Raw genomic sequence first — 19,973 nt, forward strand, 5'->3', positions numbered from 1 at the left:
CAGCACACCAACCTCGTTGAGGATCGCCTGGGCCTTCCTGACTTTGACGTGTTCAACGGACTCGGCTGGCACCCAGCCGCAGCCGCGCAGCCATTCCATGTCAGCCTTGTACACAAACTGAAGACAGAAAGCAACACGTTACCATAGAGGTTTATGTCAGTTTATGGTATGAATATGATAAAGAGGTCCTCGTTGGTGGGATTAGTACTCACGTCACTTTGAAGATCGTAGGCTTTGCGGGCCTGGATGACGTCACTGGAGTCTGGCATACAGGTCCACTGGTGCAGGCGGGTTCTGTACAGGTCGTCATTGACTTGTCTCTGACATTTCTTGGCCAGCTCGAAGGCCAGCATGTCCACGGGCAGGTTGAACTTGGTCTTGGACTTGTTGAAGTCCTTCTTGTACAGGGCATCACTGGCGATCTTAGCTGAGTTCATAGCCAGCATGATGAGAGGGTCGTCCAGGACGCTGAGGGCCCCGATGTGGTGGCCCACCTGCTTACGGTAGCTTGCAAGGTACTTATGCTGCAGGACACACAGAAATCATACATTCAGAACAACTCTGTAAATAAATGTACTTCTTCTGAACAACTTTGTCCCACTACTCACTTGACTCTGCACTTGACTGTTATGGATGCACTGCTTGATTGGAACAGCATCACCTGGCATGAAGTAGCCTGTGGCTTTGACCGCATCCCAAGCTTTGGTGTACAGTTTCTGCAACAGATGGAAATGGTTGTTAACGGTTTGTGGTGATGCACTGCTTATCAAGCTGATAATTGGTAAAGGATAGTATAGTTGAATTTGTTGAAGAGTCTTCTCACCGGGTGAATGTTCTTGGCCACCTCTCTGGCCGTGGCAAGACCTGGAGTGTCCACCAGTGAGTACTTGGTCTTGTCTTGGTGCCAGGCCTCACGATATTTCGCCTAAGCAGAGTGATACATCAAAATGCAGTTACCAGACGAATCTGTCATTGTCTCTATGCTGTTAGGTGGATCCCAACCTTTTAATTTCACTGGTTTCCTTTTAACTAATATATATAGGCATTAAACTTCCCCAGGTGATTACTGAAAGTAAGTTTTCTGTTTGTTAAAGCAAATGAGGCATTATGTTATTAAATATGTGATAATTTACATTCATTTCTAGAACAGAACTCTGAACATTATATAAAGCCAGTTTAATATGATTGTTTCATTTTGTCGCCATATTAGATAAAAGTAATAATAGGTTGGGAACCAGTGGACTCAAAAGAACATATCCTAACAGGATCTGAATAGCCAGAATAGAGTCACCCTCACCTCGTTGAGCACGTCAGCAGCGTGCTTGGCATTAACCATGTCGACTCTGTCAGTTGGAACGATGAATTTCTGCTCGTCTAACTTGACACGGTAGCCTCTCTGTAAAATAGCAAGACAGACATGTAAGAACAATAGGGTTTTTTAAACGCTTACAAATGTATGTTAATGTACAGAATTTTATGAATAACTCAAAAGTCAAATTGTGGTCATACTCACATCAGCCAGGACCTTCTGTGCATGTTTCACCTTCAAAACCTCCACAGACTCATGTGGCATCCATCCACATCCACGTAACCATTCCATATCTGATTTATATACAGCCTGAGGAGACAAAACAGGCCCATGGTTATGTGTTTCCACGACATTATTATATAACTCTCATCATGTGACAACAAGCATGTGACTGTATACGATCCTCTACCATCCACCTACATCACTCTGCAGGTCGTAGGCCTTCCTGGCCTGGACCACATCAGTGGAGTCTGGCAGACAGGTCCAGTTGTGCAGATGAGTTCTGTAGTTGAAATCGTTGACTTGTTTCTGGCATTTCTTTGCCAGCTCCAGATTCAGCATGTCCACCGGCAGGTGGAACTTGGTCTTGGACTTGTTGAAGTCCTTCTTGTACAGGGCATCACTGGCGATCTTGGCTGAGTTCATAGCCAGCATGATGAGGGGGTCGTCCTGGACGCAGCGAGCTCCGATGTGGTGACCCACCTGCTTACGGTATCCTGCGTGGTACTTGTACTGGAGGAGACAAGATTGAATGATGACAAAGAGCCAAGAAAGTATCTCATTTATGAATCGGTATTTCTTTCTTACGTCACTGATGATATCTCGGGAGGCTCTAGCCTTCAGCACAGCGATAGCATCCTCCTTGATATGGTAGCCCTTGGCCTTCTGGTCATCCCATGTCTTTGTGTACAGTTTCTGGACACAGCAAGAAAATATGATCAGTATATAGTGTCATCAGGTCCAAAATCACAGGGATCATGTACTGATTGAATAATCCTTTCCAACAAATGAGATATTCCTCTACCTTGAAGATATTTATGTAAAGTGTTAAGGGTTTCAACAGAACAGGTGCAGTGCTGTTCATAATGCAAACTTACATTGCTGATGTTGATAGCGTTGGCCTTGGACAGTTGAAAGCCAGGGGCGTCAGGTAGCAGGTGAATAGTGAGCTTGTCTTTATCCCAGACTTCCCTATATTTCCTCTGTCAGAAAGAATAAAAACATTAACTTCCCATTTATATAAATATTGGTACAAAATCTGTTTTGTTAAGATGTAAATACTCACATCGCTGATGTTGTCAGCATTTTGCTTGGACAAGACGATAGCCGGGAGGTCGGTAACGCTGGTGAACTTCACAGAGCTCGGTGGCTGGCGGTAGAGCCTCTCGTTCAAAATAGCTTGGGCGTTTCTAGCTTTGATGACATCCACAGAGTCGTGCGGTGACCAACCGCATCCCCTCAGCCACTCCAGGTCAGATCTGTATACATTCTAAAAGACAAAACATCAGTTTTAAGACCAACAAATACTGTTGTTTTTATGATAGAGCAAAGGGGTTGGGTGAGTCAGCAAGATGCTTAAAAGCATTGTCAGAAACGCCCCTTGGCAAAGTGCACTTGATTAGTCATCTTCATGACCAATCAAGTATCAGTGATTTATGAGCTACAGTCTAGGTCGGCCCATCACAGTGTCTTGATGAACTCTATGGGCCCTAGTTTCGTAGACCGGCGCAGGGTGGCGCAGCCGGCGCAGTGCAAGTTTCGACCCGCGCAGCCTTGCGCACCGTCAGTTTGGCAGTTTGGTGGATCGCCTGCGCCAAGATGGGTGTGGCGGCGCAGCAGGGGGAGGCGTCACAGATTCAGCTTGGCGTAGCGGAAGTTTCGTGGCAAAAAGCCTCGCCGAGACTGCGCTGAAAGCTCGCCAGCTCCAACCTGGTCTACTTTCGGCGCAAGGCGTAAGGCGTAAATAAAGTCCATTCATTCAATGCGAATCACAGCTGGCGGAGTGGAAGTTTGGCTGACGGCGCGCAGTGCGCACACGTCACCGAGACCTCACAGGCAGGTTTCCACAGTTCCAGGCACATTTACATGCAATAAATAATCACAACAAACACTATTTAATGTAACTAACTGAATCAACACGTGAATTTATATCTATATAGATTGTCCCGTCACATCTGACGTCAGATCAAAGGCGGATGGCACGCGTAACGGAAACTCAGCCTCTCGGACCAAAACATCTCCCTCTCTCTCTCCTGTTTTTTATAATATCGGCATTGTTATTATTATGATACGCGCGCACAGCGGCGGCGCTGCTTCTGTCATCGGGTTGTCAAGTGACGGAACTTGCACTGAACCTCCCCTAACGCATTAAAGGAGAGGAGAGGAGCTCATTTGATTGGTGAAGATCTGAATCGGCTGTGTTTATCCCAGTCCACGCCTCGTCTCCTCCTCGTCTCCCACTCACGCCTTCTTCTCCTCCCTCTTTCCCACTTGCGCCGGTGGGCGAGTCGGGAGGTGTGCCTGCGCGAGCCTGCGCGGTGCACGAAACTTGCAAAGTCCAGGCGGACACACCCCGTCGGCGCGGCGCAGGTGCGCTGAAAGCTGACTGCGCCTGGTCTACGAAACTAGGGCCCTATATATTATCACTCTGTGTGGGAGGAGCCTATTCCCAGTGGGTGGGGCAGTGTGCCATGACCGGCTACAGGTATATTAGGTGGTCTCGGAGAGACCCAGCATGTAAAATTCACGTATTTTATCATATCTCAATATACATTGTAGAAAAAAAATATTGCAATGTCAGTTTTGTTCAAATTACGTGCAGCCCGACAACAAACTCCAAATAACCCTCTGTTCACATTTACTCACATCACTCTGTAGGTCGTAGACCTTCCTAGCCTGAACCACGTCACTGGAGTCCGGCAGGCAGGTCCACTGGTGTAAGTGAGTTCTATAGTTGAAGTCGTTCACTTGCTGCTGGCATTTCTTGGCGAGTTCAATCGCCAGCATGTCCCCGGGCAGGTTGTACTTGGTCTTGGTCTTGTTGAAGTCCTTCTTGTAGATGTTGTCACTAGAGATCCTGGCTGCATTTGCGGCCAACATCATCAGCGGGTCGTCCAAAATGCTGAGGGCGCCGATATGATGGCCGCATTGCTTGCGGAAACCGGCCTTGTATTTGTACTGAAAGTTTGTGATGGAAATATTTTTGGTTAGTTTGACTGACAAAAATGTTGCAGAGGAATTCAGCTTGTGAAGCGAAACGAGAGGAACAGACTTACATCACTGACGATGTCTCGGGAGGCCTTGGCTGCTAACACAGAAATGGCATCTTTGGGAAGGTAGTAGCCTTCGTTTATGGTGTTTATGAAGCCTTCACGATATTGTTTCTGGGGACACAAGAAGTAGGCTGTTCCGGTGTCTGATTTATACTCCATAATACAAAATAAAATACCATTTACTCTATACTAAATGTGATTCAAAGGTCAGCAATTGCATTTAACAATATCATTCCAATTCAATATTTACGTGATTATGATAAAGCACGTTAACAATGACTGACATGATCACTTGTACAAACTGGTTATACAACTACATGACAAGGCGCTGCATTACCAGACTGGTGTTGATTTTATTCTGCTTGGCCAGAACGATCTCTGGGGTGTCAGGCATGACGTGGATGTTGATCTTATCACTGTCCCAGGCAGACGTATACGCTTTCTGCAGACAACACATTAACAAGGTTAAGAGAGACAAATAATGTTCTATGACTCAGATGGAGTTCATCTGAGTCATAGAACATTATTTGAAAGAAAAGAGAGATTTGTTGAAAACAAGCTATCCTCTTTAGGTCAAACAGCAGGGAAAGGGAAGTATTGAAACCATTTGTCAAAGATTAAGGTTAAGGCTGTCACTATCAGTTATTTTAGAAATGGAGCATCTACCAGTTATTCCATCACAAAAAAAAATGTATTAAGTAGAAATACTAAAGATACAAACTAAGATGGAACAACTGATTGGCTTCCTCTTTAGAAAAATCAACATTTGTTTGGCCCATTTTTGTCTTTTTTATTGGGGCGATTTCAGGTCAACAATAGATGATAGCTTGAATTTGTAAAGTTTCATGAGGCTGTGATTATCCTGAAGGTCACAACAGGTAATGTTATACAGTGAAGTCAAGTTTTAAAAAGAAATGCTCTCAGAAAGAAATGGCTACTGTGGAGACTAACATGATCACATGATCACTGATGGGCTCACTGGATCCACAAGAGTCTCAGCTTTACAGTAAGAGCCATTTATTTGTCTATGTTTCTTATCTGTTTAGGGACCCCAATAAGCAAAAATATTCCAATATACCATTATAGATTATGAGAAAATAACACATTATACTGCATGCCAAAACTGCAGGAAAATTGATTCTGTTGGTACCCACGAGTTTCCCCTTTATAGACATGCCCACTTCATAAAAAAGATTTGTGGGACCCCATAGAACCCTTTTCATTCCCATGAGGTGAAGGGGGCCCTTTGAAAATCACTGAATAATTGCAGCCCTAATTTGGAATAAGATATTGAAAACTACCTTGTCCATGGTGTGGGCATTGGCTTGAGCAAGGACATATGGAATGTCACTTGTGTTGGCAGTGAATTTGAAGATGCTCGGATGCTGACGGTACTTAAATTCGCTCAGGATCTCTGCTGCTTTCTTGGCCTTCTCCACATCTACTGAACCAATTGGCACCCAACCGGTTCCCTTGATCCATTCCATGTCGGCCTTGTAAACAGCCTACAAGTCACAGCCGGAGGAAAAAGGAGGTAGTGACATTGATTTCTCTTTTTGAAAGAAACATTCCTTGCATTTTTCAGCAAACGCATATATTCTCATTCCTCACATCACTCTGCAGGTTGTAGGCCTTCCTGGCCTGGACCACATCAGTGGAGTCTGGCAGACAGGTCCAGTTGTGCAGATGAGTTCTGTAGTTGAAATCGTTGACTTGTTTCTGGCATTTCTTTGCCAGCTCCAGATTCAGCATGTCCACCGGCAGGTGGAACTTGGTCTTGGACTTGTTGAAGTCCTTCTTGTACAGGGCATCACTGGCGATCTTGGCTGAGTTCATAGCCAGCATGATGAGAGGGTCGTCCTGGACGCAGCGAGCTCCGATGTGGTGGCCCACCTGCTTACGGTATCCCATCTTGTACTTGTACTGTGTAAAGAGAAAGAATGAAGCGCTAATGAACAGAATACTGTACAAGTCAATGTCAAAGATAATTTATTTCTTTGTTACATACATCACTGATGATTTCTCTTCCACGTTTGGCAGCGACAACAGCGACAGCATCAGCCTTAAGGTCGTAGCCCTTTCTGAACATCTCTTCAACGTCTTGCCTGTATAGTTTCTAAAAAGAGGTATGAAAATATCTGAATTATAAATGCCATAACACTTATATTTACTGAAATGGATGTTTAGTACTCAAAACAAACCAAACTTACCTGGCTGATGTTGTAAGCATTAGCTTTAGAAAGCAACATCTCAGGTAAGTCATAGCTCACGTGGTTCTTAACCTTGTCAGCCTCCCAAGCAGCAATGTAGTTTTTCTGTGCTCAGAAAAAGTCAAAACACAAGTTATTAACACCAGAAAGAGATTTAACAACTGTTTGTATACAGCAATTACATATTTTGTGGGCAGAGACAGTTCTGTAGCACAAAGAATATGCATCATCTGGATGCCTTCTCTGGTCCATTGACTAGTTTTCCCCTTATCTCTACAACAGAACAACCTAGTATCTCAACTAATGAACAACCCCGTATCTCCACTAAAGAACAACCCAGTATCTCAACTAATGAACAACCCCGTATCTCCACTAAAGAACAACCCAGTATCTCTACAACAGAACAACCCAGTATCTCCACTAAAGAACAACCCAGTATCTCAACTAATGAACAACCCCGTATCTCCACTAAAGAACAACCCAGTATCTCAACTAATGAACAACCCCGTATCTCCACTAAAGAACAACCCAGTATCTCTACTAAAGAACCACCCAGTTACTCTACTAAAGAACAACCCAGTATCTCTACTAAAGAACAACCCGGTATCTCTACTAAAGAACAACCCGGTATCTCTACTAAAGAACAATCCGGTATCTCTACTAAAGAACAACCCAGTATCTCTACTAAAGAACAACCCGGTATCTCTACTAAAGAACAACCCAGTATCTCTACTAAAGAACAACCCAGTATCTCTACTAAAGAACAACCCAGTTACTCTACTAAAGAACAACCCAGTATCTCTACTAAAGAACAACCCAGTATCTCTACTAAAGAACAACCCAGTATCTCTACTAAAGAACAACCCAGTATCTCTACTAAAGAACAACCCAGTATCTCTACTAAAGAACAACCCGGTATCTCTACTAAAGAACAACCCGGTATCTCTACTAAAGAACAACCCGGTATCTCTACTAAAGAACAACCCAGTATCTCCACTAAAGAACAACCTCGTATCTCAACTAATGAACAACCCCGTATCTCCACTAAAGAACAACCCAGTATCTCCACTAAAGAACAACACAACATCTCCACTAAAGAACAACCCAGTATCTCCACTAAAGAACAACACAACATCTCCACTAAAGAACAACCTAGTATCTCCACTAAAGAACAACACAACATCTCTACTAAAGAACAACCCAGTATCTCTACTAAAGAACAACCCAGTATCTCCACTAAAGACAAACCCAGTATCTCCACTAAAGAACAACCCCGTATCTCCACTAAAGAACAACCCAGTATCTCTACTAAAGAACAACCCGGTATCTCTACTAAAGAACAACCCAGTATCTCTACTAAAGAACAACCCGGTATCTCTACTAAAGAACGACCCAGTATCTCTACTAAAGAACAACCCGGTATCTCTACTAAAGAACAACCCGGTATCTCTACTAAAGAACAACCTAGTATCTCTACTAAAGAACAACCCAGTATCTCTACTAAAGAACAACACAGTATCTCTACTAAAGAACGACCAAGTATCTCTACTAAAGAACAACACAACATCTCTACTAAAGAACAACCCAGTATCTCTACTAAAGAACAACCCAGTATCTCTACTAAAGAACAACCCGGTATCTCTACTAAGGAACATCCCAGTATCTCATCTAAAGAACAACCCGGTAACTCTACTAAAGAACGACCCAGTATCTCTACTAAAGAGCAACCCGGTATTTCTACTAAAGAACAACCCAGTATCTCTACTAAAGAACGACCCAGTATCTCTACTAAAGAACAACCCAGTATCTCTACTAAAGAACAACCCAGTTTCCCATCTAAAGAACAACCCGGTATCTCTACTAAAGAACAACCCGGTATCTCTACTAAAGAACAACCCAGTATCTCTACTAAAGAACGACCCAGTATCTCTACTAAAGAACGACCCAGTATCTCTACTAAAGAACAACCCAGTATCTCTACTAAAGAACAACCCAGTTTCCCATCTAAAGAACAACCCGGTATCTCTACTAAAGAACAACCCGGTATCTCTACTAAAGAACAACCCAGTATCTCTACTAAAGAACGACCCAGTATCTCTACTAAAGAACGACCCAGTATCTCTACTAAAGAACAACCCAGTTTCCCATCTAAAGAACAACCCGGTATCTCTACTAAAGAACAACCCGGTATCTCTACTAAAGAACAACCCAGTATCTCTACTAAAGAACGACCCAGTATCTCTACTAAAGAACGACCCAGTATCTCTACTAAAGAACAATCCATTATCTATATGACAGAACAACCCAGTATGCTGTTGTACTGTCTCCACTATGCGTGCAATACTGCAGTAGAAGGGAAGTCCAAAATAGTTTATAGGCCAAAATTGCAAATGAGGGATGTGATATTTTTTACCTTGTTGATGATTTCAGCATTTGCTTTGGCTAACACCATAGGAATGGAAGTCATGTCAGTTGTAAATTTCTGTGTGTCTGGCTTCAGCCTGTAGAGGTGTTCGCTGAGAATCCTTGAAGCATTCTTGGCCTTCATCACATCAATGGAACCAATGGGGACCCATCCTACACCAACAACCTCATCCAAGTCTTTGTACACAGCCTGATGGGAAAAGCGTATACATTAAGCACATTCAATGTGACATGAGATATTGATATATGTTGAAGGTGTCACAGCAGGGCTCACATCACTCTGCAGGTTGTAGGCCTTCCTGGCCTGGACCACATCGTTGGAGTCTGGCAGACAGGTCCAGTTGTGCAGATGAGTTCTGTAGTTGAAATCGTTGACTTGTTTCTGGCATTTCTTTGCCAGCTCCAGATTAAGCATGTCCACCGGCAGGTGGAACTTGGTCTTGGACTTGTTGAAGTCCTTCTTGTACAGGGCATCACTGGCGATCTTGGCTGAGTTCATAGCCAGCACGATCAGAGGGTCGTCCCGGACACTGAGGGCCCCGATGTGGTGGCCCACCTGCTTACGGTATCCTGCGTGGTACTTGTACTGGTGGTATCAGCAGAAAAGGTTTTCTGTTACAACCAGAACATCTCTGACATTATGTCTAATACCGGTGTGTCAATCATAGGGTTGTACCAAATGTCATCTTTTTTACATTTGACGCGAATGTCTGTTGTCATATTTTATGTCATTACCTAGATATAATATAATTTCGTTTTATTGTGATTATACAGCCTTAATGTAGTTTTTGGTGCCGTTAGATTGCTGCTAAACCAGAGCATTAATACAGGTATGTGCCTCCCTTGTACAGCAACCTAGAGGGCAAATACCTTTTGACCACAAAGAAAATGTAGTTTTTGGAACGTGAAACACTATAGTAAATAAAAAGTTTTCAAAAAATAAATGCTAAAACTGGAAAACTGAAAAATCTGTTTCCTATTGTACTCCTGAGAAAATACTATATTCTGCCAGGAATTTTGGCATCATCTGGGCCCCTTTTCTTGATATCCCACCACTGTTAGACCTTGACGAGCCTATCAACCTACTTAAGTTGATTACTTCTGGACTTATTTCTATATATTTTCATCATTTATTTGTTGTATTTGTAAGGTTTTGAATGATGTCACTGATGTATTGAACACTTCAGTACATCACTAGTGAATCATATAAACAGAATTTTTATATCTTGAGTCACTCACATCACTGACGATGTCCCTGGAGGCCTTTGCAGACTTGACAGAGATTGCATCCCCAGGGAGGTAATAGCCTTTGTTGATGGTTGCCTCGTAACCTTGTCTGTAATGTTTCTGAAAAGTGAGACATTTTTGTTAACTGTTTGAACAAATGGAGGTCTAATTATGGCATTTAGTTCTGGAAAGCATCAGCCTTACCTTGCTCATGTTGATGGCGTTCTGTTGAGAGAGAATGATCTCAGGGGTGTCGGGTTGGATGTGCAGCTTGGTCTTGTCCTTCTCCCATGCCTCGATGTAGAGACGCTGGAACAAACCACAAATAGTTCCAGTGTTACTTGATGGTATTGATTTAGGAGATCTCCATTGGAAACCAAGATAGTCAATATGTATTGTCAGCCCTTACCAATAAAACTACAAATTCTAACCTTGTTCATGGTCAACGCGTTATTCTTTGCCAGTACGATGTTCATGGCATCTGTGGTGCTGGTGAAGGGAAGGGTGCTGGGGTGCTGGCGGTACTTCTGTTCACTCAAGGCGTCTGCAGCCTTCTTGGCTTTCTCCACATCAAGAGAGCCAATGGGGACCCAGCCCATACCCTGGAGCCACTTCAGGTCAGCTTTGTAGACAGCCTATAAATCGCAGGAAGGCATCATTGAATTCCTGACATACTTGGTTGCATGAAAATTAATGAAAACACGAAAGGAAACAAATCAGCAAGGATTCACACTCACGTCACTCTGAAGGTCGTATGCATGTCTGGCCTGGACCACATCAGTGGAGTCTGGCAGGCAGGTCCAGTTGTGGAGGCGAGTGATGTAGTTGGCGTGGTTGACCTGGATCTGGTTCTTCTTGGCCAGCTCGAAGGCCAGCATGTCCACCGGCAGGTTGAACTTGGTCTTGGACTTGTTGAAGTCCTTCTTGTACAGGGCATCACTGGCGATCTTGGCTGAGTTGAGAGCCAGCACAAGCAGAGGGTCGTCCTGGACGCAGCGAGCTCCGATGTGGTGGCCCACCTGCTTACGGTATCCTGCGTGGTACTTGTACTGGAGGAAAGATTAAATACGATCATTGTTATTAACAGTTACACACATGTTGTACAATGGGTAAAACAAAATAAATGATCCACTATAAATCAAAACAGCATAGCATCTTGATATTTTGTGTGCCAATATTTAATCGACACACAGACGGCAAGTATAAATCTTTCATTATACAAACTATAAATATTACAGAGACACATTCCAGATCATGCTCAGTTTTTTCTGGCGCTTTTGATGAGTAAAGTCAGCGGGATTGGCAGGACGCTGGTCAAAGACAAAGATGAAGTGTTGGTCATTCTGTCGGTTTTGATGCAATAAAAAGTGAGATGAATCAAGTGAAATTGTTGCTGATGGTTTCAACTGTATGTTTGTAGTTGAAAAAAGGTAATAAAATGCAATATATTTGACTTCAATATTTAGCATGTCGCAAAATGATTGAAATCGCAATAAGCTTGTAGCGTGATAATATTGTATCGTGGAGCCTCTGGTGATTCCCACCCTTAGAATGCAGATGGCATATAATAACATTATGAATAACAATCACTTGTCACTCGGGCTGCAACTAACGTTTTTTATCAGTGTCGCTTAATCTGTTGATATCTGCGATGGAACTGCTGGATCAATAAAATGTGTGAAAATGGTGAAACATGTCAATCAGTGTTTCCCAAAGCCCAAGACGAAGTCTTCAAACATTTTTGTTTGTCCAAAACTCAAAGAAAGTCTGTGTTTATTGTCACAGAGAGTAAAGAAATTGTAAAATATTCACATTTCAGAAGCTGGAATCAGAGCATTTTTCCTTTTTTTCTTTAAAACCTCAACTTACTCAAACAGATTAATCAACTATCAAAATCATTACCGATTAATTTAGTAGTTGACAACTAATACATTTATTAAATAAACCTTGTAGATTCACTTTTCATTTAAATAATTAAAATGAAACACTTACATCACTGGCAATGTCCCTGGAAGCCCTGGCTGCAAGAATGGATATGGCATCATTGCGCATGTCGTAGCCTTTCTTTTTGGCGTCTTCGTGTGCCTGTGTGTACTTTTTCTGTAAACAAACACAATCAATCCAGAGACGTTATTTATATAAATGTACATTGAAAGTAATGCAAAAATATGAGTTGCTGATCCACAATAACCGTTCTCCACTTACCAAGCTGTAGTTGACATTGTTTGCTTTGGCTAGAAGAACATCCATAGCGTCAGGCATGATGTGGATCTTTGACTTCTCATTCTCCCAGGCTTCAATGTATGATTTCTGTCATCATAAAAACCAACATCAGAACTTACTTACATTACGAACTCTCCAAGTATGTATGTGTAGGATTAAATCATTTCCTTTTCATATCCACTTGTAGTTTTTTGACGTGATACAAAATAAAGATCTGAATTAGATTTCCTACCTTGTTCATGACATGAGCGTTGGCCTTAGCCAACACCATGGGCATGTCTTCAGTGGTGAGTTTGAATTTGTAGTTGCTCGGTTGTTGACGATACTTGCGCTCACTCAGGGCGTCCCCAGCTTTCTTCACTTTCTCAACATCCAGTGAACCTATAGGCACCCATCCGACACCCTGCATCATCTTCAGGTCCTCCTTGTAAACAGCCTGCACAAAACAAACAGGGTTTATCATGGTGAAAAATATTCCAAGATGTTAAGACATATCTAGAAAAAAGGATTCACACTCACGTCACTCTGAATGTTGTATGCATGTCTGGCCTGGACCACATCAGTGGAGTCTGGCAGGCAGGTCCAGTTGTGGAGGCGAGTGATGTAGTTGGCGTGGTTGACTTGGATCTGGTTCTTCTTGGCCAGCTCGAAGGCCAGCATGTCCACCGGCAGGTTGAACTTGGTCTTGGACTTGTTGAAGTCCTTCTTGTACAGGGCATCACTGGCGATCTTGGCTGAGTTGAGAGCCAGCACAAGCAGAGGGTCGTCCTGGACGCAGCGAGCTCCGATGTGGTGGCCCACCTGCTTACGGTATCCTGCGTGGTACTTGTACTGGAGGAAAGATTAAAACAAAAGGTCCATGGGAACATGTACAGTTATACATGCATGGTAACTGTTTATCATTGTTACAAAAAGATCCAACAGCTTACATCACTGGCAATGTCCCTGGAAGCCCTGGCTGCAATGATGGAAATGGCATCATTGCGCATGTCGTAGCCTTTCTTCTTGGCGTCTTCATGTGCCTGTGTGTACTTTTTCTGTAAACAAACACAAATGCCCCACAAACACAAGTCAGTAATGTGTGTGTGTGTGTGTGTGTGTGTGTGTGTGTGTGTGTGTGTATCCTCAGTAATACAGCATATCTTAGAGCCCAAATTTAAAGTAAAATATTTTGTAACCTTAAAAAAGTTGTATAAACACAGTATATTACTATTACTATTATTGTTATGATGACAAGCATTATTCTTTAAATTATAGTTATTATATCACCCATATGTGAGAGTTCCTTTCCTCATGTTTGATTCTCCACTTACCAAGCTGTAGTTAACATTGTTTGCTTTGGCTAGAAGAACATCCATAGCATCAGGCATGATGTGGATCGTTGACTTGTCTTTCTCCCAGGCGTCAATGTATGATTTCTGTCATCAAAGGAAACAAAGATATGAGAGCTTATTCATCTCTGCAAGTACACATTTATTTTAAGAGGAGATCTTCCTCTTCGTATCAGGGTAAGTAGCTCACCAGAGTCATAATGTACACCTACTATACTTTGAGGATTGATGATTTCCTACCTTGTTCATGACATGAGCGTTGGCCTTAGCCAACACCATGGGCATGTCTTCAGTGGTGAGTTTGAATTTGTAGTTGCTCGGGTGTTGACGATACTTGCGCTCACTCAGGGCGTCGCCAGCTTTCTTCACTTTTTCAACATCCAGTGAACCTATAGGCACCCATCCGACACCCTGCATCATCTTTTGGTCCTCCTTGTAAACAGCCTGCACAAAACAAACAGGCAGAGGTGGAATGTAACTAAGTACACAAACTTAAACACTGTACTTGGTACCAATTCGAGGTACATGTTATTTACTTGAGTATTTCCATTTTGTATCTTTTAGAATATGATGCATTGATGTAGATTAAACTAGCCAACAGAGTCACAACATACAGTATAACATAGGCATTAAGGCAGCAGTAATATTAATCCAGAAACGTCATAAATAATAGTAAAACACTGACAAGGCACATTTTACTGCACTGTCAATACTTTTACTTTAAGTACTTTAATTTAAGGTGCTGATAATACTTTTTTTTTTTACTTAAGTAAGGTTTTTAATTAATGGCCTTAACTTGTAGTGGAGTCCTTTCACAGTGTGGAATTTCTACTTTCATTTAATTCAAAGATCTGATCACTTTTTCCAAAGATATATATCTTCATAAAAATGATAACGTCTGACAATTCAAGGATTCACACTCACGTCACTCTGAATGTTGTATGCATGTCTGGCCTGGACCACATCAGTGGAGTCTGGCAGGCAGGTCCAGTTGTGGAGGCGAGTGATGTAGTTGGCGTGGTTGACCTGGATCTGGTTCTTCTTGGCCAGCTCGAAGGCCAGCATGTCCACCGGCAGGTTGAACTTGGTCTTGGACTTGTTGAAGTCCTTCTTGTACAGGGCATCACTGGCGATCTTGGCTGAGTTGAGAGCCAGCACAAGCAGAGGGTCGTCCTGGACGCAGCGAGCTCCAATGTGGTGACCCACCTGCTTACGGTATCCTGCGTGGTACTTGTACTGCAAATGAGGAGCAAAGCAACTATAACATGATAATTTGATTAAAATAAACTGCTAAGACAATACAATGATAGTAAAAGTTCAGGTCACGTTTTCACCTTTTTAGATAAAAGAAAATATGAATTGTGCTAATTGTTTTGAGAAGAAATTTTAATATTTTACGTCGCTGGCAATATCCCTGGAAGCCTTCGCTGCAAGGATGGAAATGGCGTCATTACGCAGGTCGTATCCCTTCTTCTTGGCCTCTTCATGTGCCTGCTTGTAGAAGTTCTGAGAAAAAAATTAAAAAATATGTATTCTTCAAGCATCTTCTGAAAAATTGTGGCATATTATTAAGTATGTTGCTTCAAAAGCTATGACAGCAATTTAACTTTTTTCAGAATGTTTGAGAGGGACTCACCACACTGTAGCTTGATCTGTTTGCTTTGGCCAGTTGAATATCCATGGCATCGGGCATGACATGAATAGTTGTCTTGTCTTTTTCCCAGGCTTGAATGTAAGCTTGCTGTAATAATAATAATAATAATAATAATACATTTTATTTGTGTAGCACTTATCATGAAACAATCAGCATGAACACAAGAACAGGGGAAATAATTCCCCATATTATAGAAAATAATTATAGAAAAAATCATTAAAAGAAGATTAAATTGGCATACATTTATAATTAAATGAATACTGATCTTAGACAAATATAAAGCTGATAGCATGAATGTGATTTATTCTGCTGAATCTTTTTGAGCAGAGAAGGTTTTCCAATAAGGTCAGATATAATTTGGGTCCAAATTGTATTGAATGGATTAGACGTATACTGTGTAAAAAAACAGATCCTGAATTAAAAAGAATCATCGTCCCATATCTTTTCTCTCAGCAGAGGTACAAAACCAGGTTGCCCTTTATCACGGTTGTTGTTGTTGGCATTGAATGTGAACCTTTCATTTCATGTGCAGGAGATAATGTCAATATCTGAGCTTTAAACGTCAGTGATCGTGAACAGACCATCATTTCATGCAGATGATGCTATTTTACTCTTCACAAAGTCACAGGAACTGCTGCATTCCGTTTACATAATATAACTATTTAGGAAACATATTATGGAAGTCCATAGAGGAATTTATTAAAATAAAAATGTAAACTTGAAAATGTAATTCCAAATGAGAAATATACATCTCTACAAATGTTTTCTGAGTACATTTTTGCATGAAAATGCATTCTATTTCATTTCTACTGACCGCCACAGGCGGTGCTTTCAGCACCTGGATGTCCATCACATGCACATGCAGGTCGAGTGTTTATATCAACGAAGTCACTCGTGACAGGGGTGATGTAGGCCCCCGCCCCGGTACTACGCGGTGAAGTGACCTCTTGAAATCTTCTCGTGTGGAAGCAGGTTGTATTATCGTGGACAAACGCTGGTGTCTTTTCAAACCAAACGGTTGGAGCTGTGATTTTTCTTGCCCTCTTATAAGACTGCTATTGTCTACGTGACTTTCTATCATGATTGGTACACTTTCCTTTATTTTTTATGGCTGGAGTGCCATGCAAGCCTTTTTTATTTTATTGTTTTATGCAGAGAGAGACAGTGTGGAAAGGGGAGATAGAGGGGGAAGACTGATCTCCGCGCCGAGGCTGAGCCTCCGTACATGGGGCGGCTGCCTTATCCACTGCGCCACCGACCGCCCCACACTTTCCTTTATTAACGCTGTTAAGAGAAGGCTCGCTCTACAGCGGCAACTCAGCTAGCGCTAGCGGTTATGTGGAGTTGTTTCGGTGCTTTCGCCTTCTAGCGATGCAATGTATAGCGCGGTACCTTCAAGACAGTTTTCGTTGAAAGGCTTTCACGGTCTCACAGGCTTATTGAGTTTGAGGATTGATCTTGTGGTTTCCTACAAGCGAGCCTAGAATCCAAGCATATTTCGCTTTTGTTTCAAAGTGCTAATTTCACGTTTATAATATTTTTTGTTCACGTAGGCAGCGCAGTGAGCATAATTTAATTGATAGCCTCCCGGAGGTGATAAGCTGGTTGGTTGAGGCATGTTTATGATTTGTGTGGACTGCTAGACCCCTCTGGAGCCGGAGGATAGCCACGATAAGTGTCCAAGCTGTCTAGGCGTCTAGGCAGGGGTTGACAGAACAGGCTTGCATGAACTACAGTTGCCTGAGCGTAGCTGCACGGGCTGCCAGGCTAGCCCAACTAGAGAGGGGGTCCAACCCCCAAACACCCCCTGCAAAAAGCCGCTTAGGGTCCCCAAGAGCAAGGAAACGCAGGGCAGACACACGGGAGGTCCCCGCTAAGAGGAGATTTAAACTCCCGAGGCCAGATCCGTTAAGCCAGAAGGTAGACACCCTGGAGTCGGAGTTCGCTCAGATTAAAGCGATGCTCCTTAATCCACAATGGCCGGGAGCTGGCGATTACGCAGCAGACGCTTCACGGTCTTCATCAGAGCAGCCCCCTGTGCTGTCCTGGTCTGGGGATGCTTGAGAGGAGGATGTGCTCTTGATCAGGGCCTCGGAGAGCCTGGCAATGGCTGATGAGTGGAAGGGGGATCAGGGAGATGCAGTCACTTATGGCTCTTACACTCAGGAGGACAGCTCACAGAGGGGCTCAGTCGCTAGCCAAACATCAGCGATGAAACTTGCAATGAAGATGGCGCAGGTAAATAGGCAGGCCACTTCTACAGTGAGTCTTTTAGTGTTCCTCCTTCGGCTCCCTTCATTGAGGAGTTACAGAGATGCTGGGTAGACCCCAGACGTTTCTCCCATCTTCCCAGTGACGGCAGAACTATGGCTAGTACGCAGGATGCAGCCAGTCATGGTCTAGACCGCATGCCTTGTATAGAGCCGGTACTCGCCGCCCTTATCCTCTCACCTGATGAGGCACTGAGGCCAGATGCATGCTGTCCCCAGCCACAGTGTCACCTGATCGACAAGCTCATTGGGAAGAGCTACAAATCCATGTCGCACCTCATACTGTCTCTATCACAGACACTCCAGACCTCTGGAACAGATCAGTTGGCAGAAGTCCTGAGTGAGGCCTCACTGAAGGCATTTGCCTATATGACGAGAGAGCTAGGGAGACTAATGTCGTCCCTGACCCTGGCACAGCGACAGATATGGCTGGCTGAGTCACCACTGTCTGAGCCCTGCAGGAAGGCTCTTCACTCCCTCACAGTGGTTCCAGCACAACTCTTTGGGCCTGCCGCACAGCAAACACTGGAGCGCAGCCTACAAGTAACACGAACCAGGCAGCAGTTTGCTAGCCTGCGTTGCACATCCTTTCGGGAACAGAGGCCAACGACGGCAGGTAATGCTCCTCAGCCAACAACGTGGCCCTTCGCACAGGTGTCATCAAGGCCAGAGCGGTTTCGCCAGCCAACTAACTTGCAGGGAACTGCACCCACCCGAGTATCGCCCCTTTTGGAGTCGGAGGGGGCGAGGAGGTAGGAAGTGACGTTTGCAGTCCGGTGGTCGGACGCTTCACCAGAGAACAGCTCAATTACTGGGAAGCAACGACAACAGACCCCTGGGTGGTGTCAACCCTGTCAAGGGGGGTACGCCATTCAATTCAAACGCCGACCACTGAGATTTCAAGGGGTCAAGATGACCGTGATGAAGGACTAGGGCAAGGCTCTGGCCCTATGCCAAGAGGTCCAGGCCCTCCTCGAAAAGGGAGCCATTGAGCATTTTAGGGCCGCTATCACGAGACGGTGGGTTCTATTCCACATATTTTTGAATTCCGAAGAAGGGGGGTGGACTTCGCCCCATACGGGATCTAAGGGCATTTTCACACCAGTGGTTCGTTTGCTCTGGTCCGAATCAGGGACCAACTTGTTACAATGTTGCAAATTGCCTCGAGTTTGGTTTGTGTTCACACGGCAGCATTCACAAGCGGACCAAAATGTTTGATGCGCGGGGAAACTGCTCTCTAATTGGTCGGAATGTCCTCGTGGGGAAACTCCCGGAAGTAAACAAAGAAGAACAGCCTCCAGAGCGCTACTTTTCAATTTTACAATGGAGGGAAAGGTACGCGGGTTGCTCTTGGCCCTGGTCATGGTGTATTACGTCGTTTGCACTTATCACTGTAGGCAAACGGTACTGTTTGAAAATGAGGCAAGGCATCATGCCTGGTTCACACCGGCCGCGGAAGCTGCGAATAGGCGCGGAGCGGAGCCCGCTTCCTTTCGGCGCCCGCTTCCTTTCGGCGCCCGCTTCCTTTCGGCGCCCCTGTTAAGCGATAGTGTAGTTCACACCAGACGCGGAGCGCCGCGAATAGACGCGGAGCGCCGCGAATAGGCGCGGCCGTCCCGCGCCGTGAAGCGATCGTTTCGTCGTCTGCTCTATTTTTTCGCGCGTGCCGCGAGCGAACGCATCATTTCTGGCAGGAAATCACACAAAGAAACACGAGACAATCCGGTCAATTTTCTAAATAAAAGCAATTTTCAAAATAAAATACCGCGATTGACAAACGCGATCATATTTGTGTATCTCAACTTGCACTGGGACACAGGAAAAGACAATACATTTAATAAATGTGAAGAGTAGATAAACAAATATGTGTATTTCAACGTGGTCTCTCTCTCTCTCACTCTCTCTCACTCTCTCTCTCTCTCTCTGAACGGATAAATACAAGAAGTGTTCAAACTTCTTGGTTACAGAAATATGGCGTATTAATTTAATGGGGTTATTTACTCCATAATGAAAACAACAGCTGAGCAGAAGCGCTTGTGGACCGTCATGGAGA

General features: G+C 43.8%; 1 protein-coding gene across 1 annotated transcript in view; it reads right to left on the reverse strand.

Moving 5' to 3' along the window:
* neb (nebulin) overlaps positions 1-19,973 on the reverse strand; it is a gene marked incomplete at its 5' end in the record, with an annotated part of 95,054 nt that overhangs the window by 41,646 nt on the left and 33,435 nt on the right. The window contains 33 exons of the mRNA XM_084023114.1: positions 13-117; positions 213-524; positions 609-716; positions 824-925; positions 1,298-1,396; positions 1,514-1,618; positions 1,730-2,041; positions 2,117-2,224; positions 2,407-2,511; positions 2,595-2,798; positions 4,175-4,486; positions 4,585-4,692; positions 4,919-5,023; positions 5,883-6,086; positions 6,193-6,504; positions 6,590-6,697; positions 6,792-6,896; positions 9,205-9,405; positions 9,490-9,801; positions 10,455-10,562; positions 10,647-10,751; positions 10,874-11,077; positions 11,180-11,491; positions 12,435-12,542; positions 12,648-12,752; positions 12,898-13,101; positions 13,185-13,496; positions 13,595-13,702; positions 13,979-14,083; positions 14,237-14,440; positions 14,921-15,232; positions 15,395-15,502; positions 15,633-15,737. Coding sequence (XP_083879240.1) covers positions 13-117; positions 213-524; positions 609-716; positions 824-925; positions 1,298-1,396; positions 1,514-1,618; positions 1,730-2,041; positions 2,117-2,224; positions 2,407-2,511; positions 2,595-2,798; positions 4,175-4,486; positions 4,585-4,692; positions 4,919-5,023; positions 5,883-6,086; positions 6,193-6,504; positions 6,590-6,697; positions 6,792-6,896; positions 9,205-9,405; positions 9,490-9,801; positions 10,455-10,562; positions 10,647-10,751; positions 10,874-11,077; positions 11,180-11,491; positions 12,435-12,542; positions 12,648-12,752; positions 12,898-13,101; positions 13,185-13,496; positions 13,595-13,702; positions 13,979-14,083; positions 14,237-14,440; positions 14,921-15,232; positions 15,395-15,502; positions 15,633-15,737 — 5,727 coding nt within the window. The remainder of the gene's footprint in view (positions 1-12; positions 118-212; positions 525-608; positions 717-823; positions 926-1,297; positions 1,397-1,513; positions 1,619-1,729; positions 2,042-2,116; positions 2,225-2,406; positions 2,512-2,594; positions 2,799-4,174; positions 4,487-4,584; positions 4,693-4,918; positions 5,024-5,882; positions 6,087-6,192; positions 6,505-6,589; positions 6,698-6,791; positions 6,897-9,204; positions 9,406-9,489; positions 9,802-10,454; positions 10,563-10,646; positions 10,752-10,873; positions 11,078-11,179; positions 11,492-12,434; positions 12,543-12,647; positions 12,753-12,897; positions 13,102-13,184; positions 13,497-13,594; positions 13,703-13,978; positions 14,084-14,236; positions 14,441-14,920; positions 15,233-15,394; positions 15,503-15,632; positions 15,738-19,973) is intronic.

This window comes from Eutrigla gurnardus, assembly GCF_963514095.1.
Source record: "Eutrigla gurnardus genome assembly, chromosome: 12".
In the NCBI taxonomy this organism is placed as follows: domain Eukaryota; kingdom Metazoa; phylum Chordata; class Actinopteri; order Perciformes; family Triglidae; genus Eutrigla; species Eutrigla gurnardus.